Here is a 16,217-nt window from a genome sequence, read left to right as displayed (position 1 = left end):
TGACGTGGGACAAGGGCAACCGTGGTCGAGATTGCTTCAGGAATCTGCTGCCAAAGAATATGGCAAGTCTGGAGACCCCTTTCTTCATTCAATCCCATTTCAGGTGTGACCCTTATAATCTCCTATTCCTTCATGTTGAACTTTAGAAGGAGAAGGAGGAGTATTAATATATTTGGAAGTTTAGTTAGCATCAGCAGTAATTTAGATTTAATGGAGACTTTAGACACCCTTTCTATTGATAAAAAGATTTAGAGTTTGATTTGACTCCTAAAAGAAAATTTCATTAGACACCCTTTCTATTGATAAAATCTATGTGAATTTCTCCATGTATAACTAATATATTTTTCTATGTGAATTCATTTTTATTTTACTAGCACACAACATGCCTGATGAAATGCTTCAACTAAATTCTGCCCTTATCAATGCTTTTATGACAGAACTGGAACCTGATTCTCCGATTATCCAGGTGATAACTATGATCTTCTTAAGAGGTAATTTTGGTTATTTAAAAGTTTACTTTATGTTATCAACTAATGTTTTTCCATTGCAGTGTGATTATGATCGTCTTCAATTGTCAACTAGTTCATTAATGGAGTATAAATTTTGATTCCACTTACATATTATGGAGTTTAGCCTTTACTCATGAAAGTATTTTATCAGTTTAGTTTTAACTGATGACCAATGTTAATTTTGAAAAGTAGGATATAATATTATTTGATTTGGAAGAACCAGTATTTCTTATTTGATCTCAAATTTGTGGAGCATTGAAATGTACATCTTAGATAGTATTTCTTGAGAGTGAGTAGTAACCTTTATTTTTTCTTCAATCCTTCTGATTTGGTGATTTAATTGGTATGTGATACATGCTGTAGTTGACTTGCCGCCATGGTTCTCTATGCCGTCTATAGCATTGAACTCAAATGTAGACCTTGTAAGTATATTCACTTCATACTTCTTTGTTGGTAGGAATGATGATTGTTAATTGAATTCATTTCATGTTATTCTATTTTGATGTCTTGTTTTATGATGCCTCATATTGTATTAGTTAAAGTTAAAATGAAATAGTGCTCTGATTATCGTAGCTCTCTAAGATATCATCTTACTGTGTGATCGGTGGGCTCGGAAATATTTTTTGCCTCTTTCATTTGTTCGTATGCACACTATTTCAGGATGTCTTAAGAATTGAAACAGCTCCACATAGTATGTTGCCGATCATATGCTTTAGAGACGGTAAAAACTACCTGAAAAAAAAAGAGGTAAATAAGCTTAGTTCATAAATAATTATATTACAATTTTATATACTTTTATCAATATCATTAGAAAAAGAGGCAAGCCTGAATAATCAGGTGATGAATAATGATTAATGATCTGGCAGGTACTTCTTGGGGACATGGGAGTAGGGAAGACAAGTTTGGTTCTTAGATTTGTGAAAGGCCAATTTTCTGAGTACCAGGTTACTCTTAGTTATTGCATTTTCTTAATATATTATATGGCTATTAGTGTTGGGAATGGATTAACCTTATTCTATGTAGAAGGGTGCAGGAATCAACAATTGGGGCAGCTGATTCTTCAATTTTGGTTATATTTTTCAATTTTGGTATATTTATCTCAATTTTGGTTATATTTTTCAATTTTGGTGAAAGGTTACTTATCTCAATCGGGTAAGATTCTTCAATTTTGGTATATTTATCTATTTGATTTGTTGTTACCTTTTAATATTTGAAGGTACATTATGTTTGAACTTTGCAGATTCGACCTGGTTCTGGTAGTATTTTTCTGGGGCTGCTGACAAAATTCAGCTAGTAGTATTTCTTAAATTTTCTCATTCATCTCCAATTGGATCCTTCTTATTCCACTTGGTCCATATGCACAACTAACATAGATTAGTTGACTTTATTTACCGTCCTAACTAGCATATATAAGCCTAATATTTTTAAATAACCAACTAACACAAGGACCATTCAATGTTGTTCATATCCCTTTTGAAGAATTCACATTCATATAAACATGAAGAAGAATATTTATGTTATCTATATATAGCTCATCAGCTAGTTTTTTGAGACCATATATATGATATCTACATACGTAATTAGTCTGGCCCCATTTAATCTAATCAATTGTTTAGAAAGAGATATAGCTAGCTAGCACTACCACTATACATATATATATATATATATACATGTTCACATTTGATGAAGCCGTCAATTATGATATGATTGTTGTTCTTACCAAACTTTTATCGTGCTACAAAATATATATATATATACTCAATTTACTCAGTTTGTTATCAGTAGAAAAAGACTTTGACAAGTGCATCATCAACTTTTGGGACCTTGACAAGCTACTGGCATTGGCTAGGAACATATTTTAGGCGTGAAAGCTAACAATCAAATTAAACCAAGTAAGTAGTGAATAATTCAGTTAGATCGACATAGAATACAATTGGTCAACCAAGGTTAGCTTATTCTAGATAATAAAGTATATATATTTTATAAATTTAAACGGGGAGTGCTCGGGGCAAAAAAATTTCTAAGTGTCCTTTAAGTTGTTATTGAAACTGGAGTATTGTATTATTTATTAATTTGATGGAATAATATTTTTAAAAAGGAGTGGAGAACAACTTTATCTATTTAAGAAACTTGATAAATGCAGCAAGGCAATCATGGTGAACCTTCAAATCTCAAACACCTTTAGTAGCTTCATTCTTTTGTCTTAGTTATGAGGTCTTCCCCTTCTTCCAACACCATTGCTTCTTTAAGGTATTTGGCTATCATCTCTACTAAATGAACATAACAATTAACACATTATGGATATAATACTAGAGAAAAGATAGACCTAGAAATTTGATATATTCATTTTTTTCTGAAATATTTTGTTATGTATCCATACAAAAAGAAAAAAAAAAATCATAAGGCTAATGTCCAAGACTCTTCTGATCTACAAAATCGTTAATAGGAAAGGGTCAATACATGGAAGCTTGACCTCCTAAATTCTTTAACAATATCAATTCCAATGGAGGCTTCACTAGCGATTAGAATTTAATGATGCTACTTCCTCTTTTTTTTCTGTTTTTTTATTTTTATTTTTTTGTTTGCTTCTCAAATTCTGAAGAAAGTGATTGATATTCACACCTGAAGATTCTGGTGATGGCTTTTTTTTTTATTGATTTTGGTTATCATGATTCCATTCACAGGAACTAGAAAGGTTATCACAAAAATATTAAAAAGTCTTGTTTTGTAGGTAAAGTCTTGTTCTTGATTGGGTTCTTGGAACTCATGGTTATCCATAGAGTAAAATGTCCTTGATGCAAATATTGCATTTGTTCTACTATGAATTTGAGTTAAATAGTTGAATTTGTTGCAGGCTCTTGCTAGCTGTTCTTCATAGGGTGATTACAGAATGTGGGACTCAGGACTTGGATGAAAGCATGCCTCTTGCACTTTCTTTAGCTTCTTTATTACAAGGTAGCACCTTGTTAATTTATTTCTCAGCCCATTGTATAACTTGTCCATCTTATATATTTGCAGAGCTTGGTTTAGTTTGTGAAGAAAGGTTACTCTTATTCCATGAAAGGTGATGCTTACTGTGACTCATTACATTCTAAACTTTAATCTGACAAACTAGTAGGTAGAATTTTGATACTTAAATGCTGTAATGATCGAATGATGCTTTAAGTTTCTGTATTATTTATTCTTAGTTGTATGTCTTGTAGGATGCTTTAGGTTTTTGTGTGATTGGAAATAGACATTATGAATTTTAAGTTGAATGAAGTAGTTAGTGTTCCATTGACATTTTTTTTAAATTGATCATCTTGTGTTACTTTTTGCAGGAATCTTGATAACTCTAATCTATCTGGACATTTGGTATCTAAACTTGGGAAGCTTAAGCATTTTATAATATCTATATGCTATATATACTATGGTTAAAATTTTCTGTGTTTTGTTGTTCAGGGGTATTGCTTGGGGACTGGTGAAACTGTGGCTATAAAGAAGGTTCTTCAAGACAAGAATTTGAAGAGGTTTAAAATCAGTGGAAAGTCAAGGAAAGTTCTTTGGAGACTAGGAATTCTGGTGGGTTAATTTCTCGAGCTCATGCCAATGCTACTAGAAATATTATGATGCCAGAAGTCAACTTTTTAGCTCACAGCTCATGTCCTTCGAGCTCCTTTTTTTGCATGCCTATGCTAATACTTCTCAAAGTAATAGTTAGTGGATATAATTTGCTTAATTATTTGTATAGAAAAAGTAATAGTTAGTGGATATAATTTGCTTAATTATTTGTATAGAAATTATTACTTTTGATTTCTAATACTAATAAAAAAAGTTATATATTATGTTTGATATTTTATTTGAGTTAGGTAATATTTTGTTTATGGGTTTAATTTTTTGTTATTGTAAAATTTTAAACAAAAAATTGTTTGTTTCACGTGGTAAAAATAATAGTTAAAAATTCATTTTTAAACGATAAAAAATGTCATTTTTATTCAGTAAAAACAGCAGTTTATGAATGTCATTTTAAACATGAAATGCCATTTTAACTCGATAAAAATGTCGGTTTCAAATGTCGTTTTAACCAATTAAAAAATACCATTTTATCTAAAAATAATGACGGTTTGAACCGCCGTTTTAATCAACAAAAAAATGCCATTTTTTCCGGAAATAACGGCGGTTTGAACCGCCGTTTTAACCAACCAAAAAAATGTTGTTTTATCCGGAAATAACGGCGGTTTGAACCGCTGTTTTAACCAATTTAAAAACGCCATTTTTTCCGGAAATAACGGTGGTTTGAACCGCCGTTTTAACCAACCAAAAAAACGCCGTTTTATTCGGAAATAACGGCAGTTTTAACCGCCGTTTTAACCTGTTAAAAAACCGCCGTAATAACCAAATGGCGCTTAGAATTCTAGCGGTTTTTCTTAGTCGCCATTCAAGGTAATAATGGCGGTTCAAACCGCCGTAATAACCCTAAAAAACCGCCATAATTACCAAGTTTTTTTGTAGTGGGTGGTGGTAATTTTTCAATTACCTCCACTTTAGCTTGATCCACCTCTATTCCCTTGTTTGAAAATTTATGCCCAAGGACAATTCCTTCAGTCACCATAAAGTGACATTTTTCCCAGTTTAAAACTAGGTTGGTCTCTTGGCATCTTTTCAGAACAAGTGCTAAATGGTCAAGACATGAGCTGAATGAGTCTCCTAATACTGAAAAGTCATCCATGAAGACTTCCAGAAATTTTTCTACCATATCAGAGAAGATAGAGCGCATGCACCTCTGAAAAGTTGCAGGTGCATTGCACAGACCAAAAGGCATCCTTCTGTAGGCAAATACTCCAGAAGGACATGTGAATACTATTTTCTCTTGGTCTTGAGGATCCACTGCAATTTGGTTGTAACCTGAATAGCCATCCAAAAAGCAGTAATAGTCATGACCTGCTAGTCTCTCTAGCATCTGGTCTATGAATGGTAAAGGAAAATGATCCTTTCGGGTGGCTGTATTGAGCCTTCTGTAGTCGATACACATTCGCCACCCTGTAACTGTTCTTGTAGGAACCAGTTCATTCTTTTCATTGTGAACCACTGTCATGCCTCCCTTTTTGGGTACAACTTGGACAGGGCTTACCCAGGGGCTATCAGAAATAGGATAAATAATCCCAGCCTCTAGTAACTTAGTGACCTCTTTCTGCACCACCTCCTTCATAGTTGGATTTAGCTGCCTCTGTGGTTGAACCACTGGCTTAGCATCATCCTCCAATAGGATCTTGTGCATGCATCTTGCTGGGCTAATGCCTTTAAGATCACTTATGGACCACCCAAGAGCTGTCTTGTGTGTCCTTAGCACTTGAATTAGTGCTTTCTCTTCCTGTGGACTTAAAGCAGAGCTTATGATCACCGAAAAAGTGTCACCTTCTCCCAGAAATGCATATTTCAGGGATGATGGTAGTGGTTTAAGCTCAGGTTTAGGAGGCATATCCTTTTCCTGAGGAATTTTCAGAGGTTCATTTATTTCCTCTAGTTCCTCTAGATCAGGCTGAACATCTTTAAAGAAGTCCTCTAGCTCTGATTCTAGACTCTCAGTCATATTGATCTCTGATGAGCGGATAATTTATACGCTTTTTGGCATTGTTTTTAGTATGATTTTAGTATGATCTAGTTAATTTTAGGGATGTTTTTATTAGTTTTTATGTTAAATTCACATTTCTGGACTTTACTATGAGTTTGTGTATTTTTCTGTGATTTCAGGTATTTTCTGGCTGAAATTGAGGGACTTGAGCAAAAATCAGATTCAGAGGTAGAAGAAGGACTGCTGATGCTGTTGGATTCTGACCTCCCTGCACTCAAAGTGGATTTTCTGGAGCTACAGAACTCAAAATGGCGCGCTTCCAATTGCGTTGTAAAGTAGACATCCAGGGCTTTCCAGAAATATATAATAGTTTATAATTTGGCCGAGTTTAGACGATGCAAAAGGGCGTTGAACGCCAGTTCTACGCTGTAGTCTAGAGTTAAACGCCAGAAACACGTTACGAACTAGAGTTGAACGCCAAAAATACGTTACAACTTGGCGTTCATCTCCAAAAGAAGCCTCTGCATGTGTAAACTTCAAGCTCAGCCCAAGCACACACCAAGTGGGTCCCGGAAGTGGATTTATGCATCAATTACTTACTTTTGTAAACCCTAGTAGCTAGTTTAGTATAAATAGGACTTTTTACTAATGTATTTACATCTTATGATTTTTAGTTGAACTTTGGATCATATTGATCACGTATGGGGGCTGGCCATTTGGCCATGCCTGGACCTTCATCACTTATGTATTTTCAACGGTAGAGTGTTTACACACCATAGATGAAGGTGTAGAGCTCTGCTGTTCCTCGTGAATTAATACAAAGTACTACTGTTTTTCTATTCAATTCAACTTATTCCGCTTCTAAGATATCCATTTGCACCTCAACATGAATGTGGTGATCGTGACAGTTATCATCATTCCCTATGAACACGTGCCTGACAACCACTTCCGTTCTGCCTTAGATTGAATGAGTATCTCTTGGATTCCTTAATCAGAATCTTCGTGGTATGAGTTAGAACCCATGGATGGCCATTCCTGAGATCCGGAAAGTCTAAACCTTGTCTGTGGTATTCCGAGTAGGATCTGGGAAGGGATGGCTCTGACGAGCTTCAAACTCGCGACTGCTGGGCGTAGTGACAAACGCAAAAGGATCAATGGATCCTATTCCAGTATGATCAAAAACCGACAGATAATTAGCCATGCAGTGACAGCGCATTAGACCATTTTCACTGAGAGGATAGGATGTAGCCATTGACAATGGTGATGCCTAACATATAGCTTGCCATGGAAAGGAGTAGGAATGATTGGATGAAGACAGCAGGAAAGCAGAGGTTCAGAGGAACGAAAGCATCTCTATACGCTTATCTGAAATTCTCACCAATGATTTACATAAGTATTTCTATCTTTATTTTCTGTTTATTTATTATTATTATTCGAAAACTCCATAACCATTTGATATCCGCCTGACTGAGATTTACAAGATGACCATAGCTTGCTTCATACCGACAATCTCCGTGGGATCGACCCTTACTCACGTAAGGTTTATTACTTGGATGACCCAGTGCACTTGCTGGTTAGTTGTACGAAGTTGTGAAACAGATATAAGATCATGAACGTGCGTATTATGTTTTTAGCACCATTACCAAGGAATGGAATGATCACGATTTCGCACACCAAGTTTTTGGAGCCATTACCAGGGATCACAATTTCGTGCACCAAGTTTTTGGCGCCGTTGCCGGGGATTGTTCGAGTTTGGACAACTGACGGTTCATCTTGTTGCTCAGATTAGGTAATTTTCTTTTTGTTTTATTTTCAAAAATCTTTCAAAAATTTCTCATCTGTTTTCGAAAATTATTCTAAATTTTTAAGAATGAATTCTAGTGTTTCATGAAGCATGTTGAAGCCTGGCTGGCTGTAAAGCCATGTCTAATTCTTTTGGACTGTGGCTTCCAACCATTAGCATAGAGGCAAGTTAACTGGAATATCAGCTGTTGCATGCCTGATTTATATCCTAAAGCTGGCTGGCTATTAAGCCACGCCCAACCCTTGGATTGGAGCTTTAGGCCAACATTGAAAGATTCCTGGGATTCTTATTAAAAATTTTGAATTTCTTATTTTCTTTTTCCTATATGTTTTTCGAAAAAAAAATTAAAAGAAAATACAAAAAAAATCATAAAATCATAAAAACCAAAAATATTTTTTGTTGTTTGTTTGAGTCTTGTGTCAAATTTTAAGTTTGGTGTCAATTGCATACTCATCTTGCTTTTTTTTTTTTTGAAAATTGCATTCATGCATTGCATTCATCATGATCTTCAAGTTGTTCTTGATAAACCTTCTTGATTGATCTTCATATTATATTGTTTTGTGTTGCATGGTGTTTTTCATATGCATTCTTGAATTCTTAATGTCTAAGCATTAAAGATTTCTAAGTTTGGTGTCTTGCATGTTTTCTTTGCATCAAAAATTTTTCAAAAATATGTTCTTGGCTTTCATCTTAACATTCATAGTGTTCTTAGTGTTCATCTTGACATTCATAGAGTTCTTGCATGCATTCATTGTTTTGATCTAAAAATCCTCATGCATTGAGTCTTTTTGATGTTTTTCTCTTTCATCATTAAAAATTCAAAAATAAAAAAATATCTTTTCCTTTTTCACTCATAAATTTTCAAAATTTGAGTTGACTTTTTCAAAACTTTTTAAAAAATTTAGTTGTTTCTTATGAGTCAAATCAAATTTTCAATTTAAAAATCTTATCTTTTTCAAAAATCATATCTTTTTCATTTTTTCTTAATTATTTTCGAAAATTTTAAAAAAATATTTTTCAAAAATCTTTTTCCTAATTTTATCTCATAATTTTCGAAAATATTATCAACAATTAATGTTTTGATTCAAAAATTTCAAGTTTGTTACTTGCTTGTTAAGAAAGATTCAAACTTTAAGTTCTAGAATCTTATCTTATGATTTCTTGTGAATCAAGTCATTGATTGTGATTTTAAAAATCAAATCTTTTTCAAAACTAATTTCAATGATATCTTTTCAAAAATATCTTTTTATCTTATCTTTTTCAAAATCATATCTTTTTAATCATACCTTTTCATATCATATCTTTTTCAAATATATTTTCTAACTTCTTATCTTCTTATCTTTTCAAAATTGAATTTCAAATCTTTTTCAACTAACTAATTGACTTTTTGTTTGTTTCTTATCTCTTTCAAAACTACCTAACTAACTATCCCTCTCTAATTTTTGAAAATACCTTCCTCTTTTTCAAAAAATTCTTTTTAATTAATTAATTGTTTCAATTTTTAATTTTAATTTTAATTTTATCTTAATTTTCGAAAATCATTAACTCTTTTTCAAAATTTAGTTTTTGAAATTCCCTCTCTCCCATCTCCTTCTATTTATTTATTCATCTACTAACACTTCTCTTCACCCCAAAATTCGAACCCCTTCCTCTCCTCTGAGTTCGAATTCTTCTCTTCTACATTCTTATTCTTCTTTTCTTCTACTCACACAAGGGAACCTCTATACTGTGGTAAAGAGGATCCCCGGTATCTTTAGTCCTCTTTTTTTTTTTACATGAGCAGGAGCAAGGACAAGAACATTCTTGTTGAAGCAGACCCTGAACCTGAAAGGACTCTGAAGAGGAAACTAAGAGAAGCTAAATTACAACAATCCAGAGACAACCTTACAGAAATTTTTGAAAAGGAAGAGGAGATGGCAGCTGAAAATAATAATAACTTGGTGACTTTACTGCACCAAATTCCAATTCACATGGAAGAAGCATCTCCATTCCTACCATTGGAGCAAACAATTTTGAGCTTAAGCCTCAACTAGTTTCTCTGATGCAACAAAACTGCAAGTTTCATGGACTTCCATCTGAAGATCCCTTTCAGTTCTTAACTGAATTCTTGCAGATCTGTGATAATGTTAAGACTAATGGAGTAGATCCTGAAGTCTACAGGCTCATGCTTTTCCCTTTTGTTGTAAGAGACAGAGCTAGAGTGTGGTTGGACTCTCAACCCAAGGATAGCCTAAACTCTTGGGATAAGCTGGTCATGGCTTTCTTAGCCAAGTTCTATCCTCCTCAAAAGCTCAGTAAGCTTAGAGTGGATGTTCAAACCTTCAGACAGAAAGAAGGTGAATCCCTCTATGAAGCTTGGGAGAGATACAAGCAACTGACCAAAAAGTGCCCTTCTGACATGCTTTCAGAATGGACCATTCTGGATATATTCTATGATGGTCTGTCTGAATTAGCTAAGATGTCATTGGATACTTCAGCAGTGGATCCATTCACCTAAAGAAAACGCCTGCAGAAGCTCAAGAACTTATTGACATGGTTGCTAATAACCAGTTCATGTACACTTCTGAGAGGAATCCTGTGAGTAATGGGACGCCTCAGAAGAAAGGAATTCTTGAAATTGATACTCTGAATGCCATATTAGCCCAGAATAAAATATTAACTCAGCAAGTCAATATGATTTCTCAGAGTCTGAATGGAATGCAGGCTGCATCCAATAGTACTCAAGAGGCATCTTCTGAAGAAGAGGCTTACGATCCTGAGAACCCTGCAATAGCAGAGGTAAATTATATGGGTGAACCTTATGGAAACACCTATAACCCCTCATGGAGAAATCACCCAAATTTCTCATGGAAGGATCAACAAAAGCCTCAACTAGGCTTTACTAATGGTGGAAGAAATAGGTTTAACAATAGTAAACCTTTTCCATCGTCCACTCAGCAACAGACAGAGAATTCTGAGCAGAATCCATCTAGCTTGGCAAATTTAGTCTCTGGTCTATCTAAGGCCACTTTGAGTTTCATGAATGAAACAAGGTCCTCCATTAGAAATTTGGTGGCACAAGTGGGCCAGCTGAGTAAGAAGATCACTGAAACTCCTCCTAGTACTCTCCCAAGTAATACAGAAGAGAATCCAAAGAGAGAGTGCAAGGCCATTGATATAACAATCATGGCCGAATCCAAGGAAGAAGGGGAGGACGTGAATCCCAAGGAGGAAGACTTCCTGGGACGTCTAGTGATCAATAGGGAGTTCCCCTCTGAGGAACCAAAGGAATCTGAGACTCATCTAGAGACCATGGAGATTCCATTGAACCTCCTTATGCCATTCATGAGCTCTGATGAGTATTCCTCATCTGAAGAGAATGAGGATGTTACTGAAGAGCAAGTTGCCAAGTTCCTTGGTGCAATCATGAAGCTGAATGCCAATTTATTTGGTAAAGAGACTTGGGGAGATGAACCTCCCCTGTTCACCAATGAACTAAATGCATTGGATCAACTGAGATTGCCTCAGAAGGAACAGGATCCTGGAAAGTTCCTAATACCCTGTACCATAGGCACCATGACCTTTGAGAAGGCTCTGTGTGACCTTGGGTCAGGAATAAACCTCATGCCACTCTCCGTAATGGAGAAACTTGGAATCTTTGAGGTGTAAGCTGCCAGAATCTCATTAGAGATGGCAAACAACTCAAGAAAAGAGGCTTATGGACAAGCAGAGGACGTGTTAGTAAAGGTTAAAGGCCTTTACATCCCTGCTGATTTCATAATCCTAGATACTGGGAAGGATGAGGATGAATCCATCATCCTTGGAAGACCCTTCCTAGCCACAGCAAGAGCTGTGATTGATGTTGACAGAGGTAAACTAGTCCTTCAATTAAATGAGGACTCCCTTGTGTTTAAAACTCAAGGTCACCCTTCTGTAAACAAGGAAAAGAGGCACAGTAAGCTTCTCTCAAAACAGAGTCAACCAGAGCCCCCACAGTCAAACTCTAAGTTTGGTGTTGGAAAATCTTAATAATGCTCTGAACATCTGTGAGGCTCCATGAGAGCCCACTGTCAAGCTATTGACATTTAAGAAGTGCTTGTTGGGAAGCAATCCAATCTTTATTTATCTAATTTTATTTTTATTTTTGTTTTTCTTTCATGTTTTATTAGGTTCATGATCATGTGGAGTCACAAAATAAATAGAAAAATCAAAAACAGAATCAAAAATAGCAAAAGAAAAATCACACCCTGGAGGAAGGCCTTACTGGCGTTTAAACGCCAGTAAAGAGCATCTGGCTGGCATTCAACGCCAGAACAGAGCATGGATCTGGCGTTGAACGCCAGAAATAAGCAGCATTCTGGCGTTCAGGCGCCAGAAATGCACACTGAGGAAAGCTGGCGCTGAACGCCAGAAACAAGCATAGAACTGGCGTTCAACGCCAGAAACATGCTGCATCTGGGCGCTGAACGCCCAGAACAAGCACCAATTCGGCGTTTAAACGCCAGAGTTGCATGCAAAGGCATTTTAGATGCCTAATTGGTGCAGGGATGCAAATTCTTGACACCTCAGGATCTGTGGACCCCACAGGATCATCTCAGCATCTGTGGACCCCACAGGATCCCCACCTACGTCCACTCATATTCTTCCCTCTTCTCAATGTTCATCCTCTCTTCCCAATAAACACCCTTCCCCAAAACCCTTCACCAATCACCTCAAAGCTCTCTTCCCTATTACCCATTCACCACTCACGTCCATCTACTCTTCCCCATAAACCTACCTCATAAACCCCACCTACCTTCAAAATTTAAAATCACTTTCCCACCCAAACCCACCCCATATGGCCGAGCATTAACCCCTCTCCCTCCGCTATATAAACCTCTCCATTCTTCTTCATTTTCACACAACACATCCCTCTCTTCCCCTTCTTGGCCGAAACACAACTCTCTCTCCCTCTCCTCCATATCTTCTTCTTCTTCTACTATTCTTTCTTCTCTTGCTCGAGGGCGAGCAAAAATTCTAAGTTTGGTGTGGTAAAAGCATAAAGCTTTTTGTTTTTCCATTACCATTGATGGCACCTAAGACCGGAGAATCCTCTAGAAAAGGGAAAGGGAAGACAAAAGCTTCCACCTTTGAGTCATGGGAGATGGAAAGATTCATCTCCAAAGCCCATCAAGACCACTTCTATGATGTTGTGGCCAAGAAGAAGGTGATCCCCGAGGTCCCTTTCAAACTCAAGAAAAATGAGTATCCGGAGATCCGACATGAGATCCAAAGAAGAGGTTGGGAAGTTCTAACAAACCCCATCCAACAAGTCGGAATTCTAATGGTTCAAGAGTTCTATGCTAATGCATGGATCACTAAGAACCATGATCAAAGTAAGAACCCAAACCCAAAGAATTATCTCACCATGGTTCGGGGGAATTACTTAGATTTTAGTCTGAAAAATGTGAGGTTGGCGTTCAACTTGCCAATGATGGAAGAGAACGCATGCCCCTACACAAGGAGAGTCAAGTTTGATCAAAGGTTGGACCAAGTCCTCATGGACATATGTGTTGAAGGAGCTCAATGGAAGATTGACTCAAAGGGCAAACCAGTTCAACTGAGAAGACTGGACCTTATGCCTGTAGCTAGAGGATGGTTGGAGTTCATTCAACGCTCAATCATTCCCACTAGCAACCGGTCTGAAGTTACTATAAACCGAGCCATCATGATCCATAGCATCATGATTGGAGAAGAGGTGGAGGTTCATGAGATTATACCTCAAGAACTCTACAAGGTGGCTGACAAGACCTCCACTGTGGCAAGGTTAGCCTTTCCTCACCTCATTTGCCATCTATGCAATTCGGCTGGGATTGACATAGAGGGAGATATCCTCATTGATGAGGACAAGCCCATCACTAAGAAAAGGATGGAGCAAACAAGAGAGCCTATTCATGGATCTCAAGAGACGCATGAACAAGCTCATCACCAAGAAATCCCTGAGATGCCTCAAGGGATGCACTTTCCTCCACAGAACTTTTGGGAGCAAATCAACACCTCCTTAGGAGAACTGAGTTCCAACATGGGACAACTAAGGGTGGAACATCAAGAGCACTCAATCATCCTCCATGAAATTAGAGAAGATCAAAGAGCTATGAGGGAGGAGCAACAAAGACAAGGAAGAGACATAGAAGAGCTCAAGGACATCAGTGGTTCCTCAAGAAGAAAACGCCACCATCACTAAGGTGGACTCATTCCTTGTTCTCAAATTTTCTGTTTTTCGTTTTCTTTATGTTAAGTGCTTATCTATGTTAGTGTCTTATTACATGATCATTAGTATTTAGCAACTTTGTCTTAAAGTTATGAATGTCCTATGAATCCATCACCTCTCTTAAATGAAAAATGTTTTTAATTCAAAAGAACAAGAAGTACATGAGTTTCGAATTTATCCTTGAACTTAGTTTAATTATATTGATGTGGAGACAATACTTTTTGTTTTCTAAATGAATGCTTGAACAGTGCATATATCTTTTTGAAATTGGTGTTTTAGAATGTTAAATATGTTGGCTCTTGAAAGAATGATGACAAGGAGACATGTTATTTGATAATCTGAAAAATCATCAAAATGATTCTTGAAGCAAGATAAAGCAGTGAATACAAAAGCTTACAGAAAAAAAATGGCGAAAAAAAATAGAAAAGGAAAAAGCAAGCAGAAAAAGCCAAAAGCTCTTAAAACCAAAAGGCAAGAGCAAAAAGCCAATAACCCTTAAAACCAAAAGGCAAGGGTAAATAAAAAGGATCTAAGGCTTTGAGCATCAGTGGATAGGAGAGCCTAAAGGAATAAAATCCTAGCCTAAGCGGCTAAACCAAGCTGTCCCTTACCATGTGCTTGTGGCGTGAATGTGTCAAGTGAAAACTTGAGACTGAGCGGTTAAAGTCAAGGTCCAAAGCAAAAGAAGAGTGTGCTTAAGAACCCTGGACACCTCTAATTGGGGACTTTAGCAAAGCTGAGTCACAATCTGAAAAGGTTCACCCAATTATGTGTCTGTGGCATTTATGTATCCGGTGGTAATACTGGAAAACAAAGTGCTTAGGGCCACGGCCAAGACTCATAAAGTAGCTGTGTTCAAGAATCAACATACTGAACTAGGAGAATCAATAACACTATCTGAATTCTAAGTTCCTATAGATGCCAATCATTCTGAACTTCAATGGATAAAGTGAGATGCCAAAACTATTCAAGAGGCAAAAAGCTACAAGTCCCGCTCATCTGATTGGAGCTATGTTTCATTGATATTTTGGAATTTATAGTATATTCCCTTCTTTTTATCCTATTTGATTTTCAGTTGCTTGGGGACAAGCAACAATTTAAGTTTGGTGTTGTGATGAGCGGATAATTTATACGCTTTTTGGCATTGTTTTTTGTATGATTTTAGTAGGATCTAGTTACTTTTAGGGATGTTTTTATTAGTTTTTATGTTAAATTCACATTTCTGGACTTTACTATGAGTTTTTGTGTTTTTCTATGATTTCAGGTATTTTCTGGCTGAAATTGAGGGACTTGAGCAAAAATCAGATTCAGAGGTAGAAGAAGGAATGCTGATGCTGTTGGATTCTGACCTCCCTGCACTCAAAGTGGATTTTCTGGAGCTACAAAGCACAAAATGGCGCGCTTCCAATTTCGTTGGAAAGTAGGTATCCAGGGCTTTCCAGAAATATATAATAGTCCATACTTTAGCCGAGTTTAGATGACGCAAAAGGGCGTTGAACGCCAGTTCTACGCTGCAGTCTGGAGTTAAACGACAGAAACACGTCACGAACCAGAGTTGAACGCCAAAAACACGTTACAAATTGGCTTTCAACTCCAAAAGAAGCCTCTGCACGTGTAAACTTCAAGCTCATCCCAAGCACACACCATGTGGGCCCCGGAAGTGGATTTATGCATCAATTACTTACTTTTGTAAACCCTAGTAGCTAGTTTAGTATAAATAGGACTTTTTACTATTGTATTTACATCTTATGATTTTTAGTTGAACTTTGGATCATATTCATCACGTATGGGGGCTGGCCATTCGGACATGCCTGGACCTTCATCACTTATGTATTTTCAACGGTAGAGTTTCTACACACCATAGATTAAGGTGTGGAGCTCTGCTGTTCCTCATGAATTAATACAAAGTACTACTGTTTTTCTATTCAATTCAACTTATTCCGCTTCCAAGATATCCATTCGCACCTCAACATGAATGTGGTGATCGTGACAGTCATCATCATTCCCTATGAACACGTGCCTGACAACCACTTCCGTTCTGCCTTAGATTGAATGAGTATCTCTTGGATTCCTTAATCAGAATCTTCGTGGTATAAGTTAGAACCCATGGATGGCCATTCCTGA

The 16,217-nt window shown here is 36.6% G+C and overlaps 1 protein-coding gene and 1 non-coding gene across 2 annotated transcripts; one reads left to right on the top strand and one right to left on the bottom strand.

Moving 5' to 3' along the window:
- Positions 1-382: 382 nt before the first annotated feature.
- On the top strand, positions 383-1,723 carry LOC148555757 (uncharacterized). The gene is made up of 4 exons (XM_088489613.1): positions 383-491; positions 873-931; positions 1,170-1,256; positions 1,376-1,723. Exons 1-4 carry the CDS (start codon positions 383-385, stop codon positions 1,721-1,723), a joined length of 603 nt encoding a protein of 200 aa, XP_088345739.1.
- An 8,437-nt stretch (positions 1,724-10,160) lies between these two features.
- On the bottom strand, positions 10,161-10,268 carry LOC148555756 (small nucleolar RNA R71). Its single transcript, XR_015887005.1, has one exon. It is a non-coding gene; the product is annotated as a small nucleolar RNA R71 (small nucleolar RNA).
- Between the last annotated feature and the right edge of the window lie 5,949 nt (positions 10,269-16,217).

This window comes from Arachis ipaensis, chromosome B6 (assembly GCF_059453495.1).
Source record: "Arachis ipaensis isolate K30076 ecotype BB chromosome B6, ASM5945349v1, whole genome shotgun sequence".
In the NCBI taxonomy this organism is placed as follows: domain Eukaryota; kingdom Viridiplantae; phylum Streptophyta; class Magnoliopsida; order Fabales; family Fabaceae; genus Arachis; species Arachis ipaensis.
The sequence above is the reverse complement of the archived record's forward strand: the minus strand, read 5'-3'. Positions and strand labels throughout refer to the sequence as shown.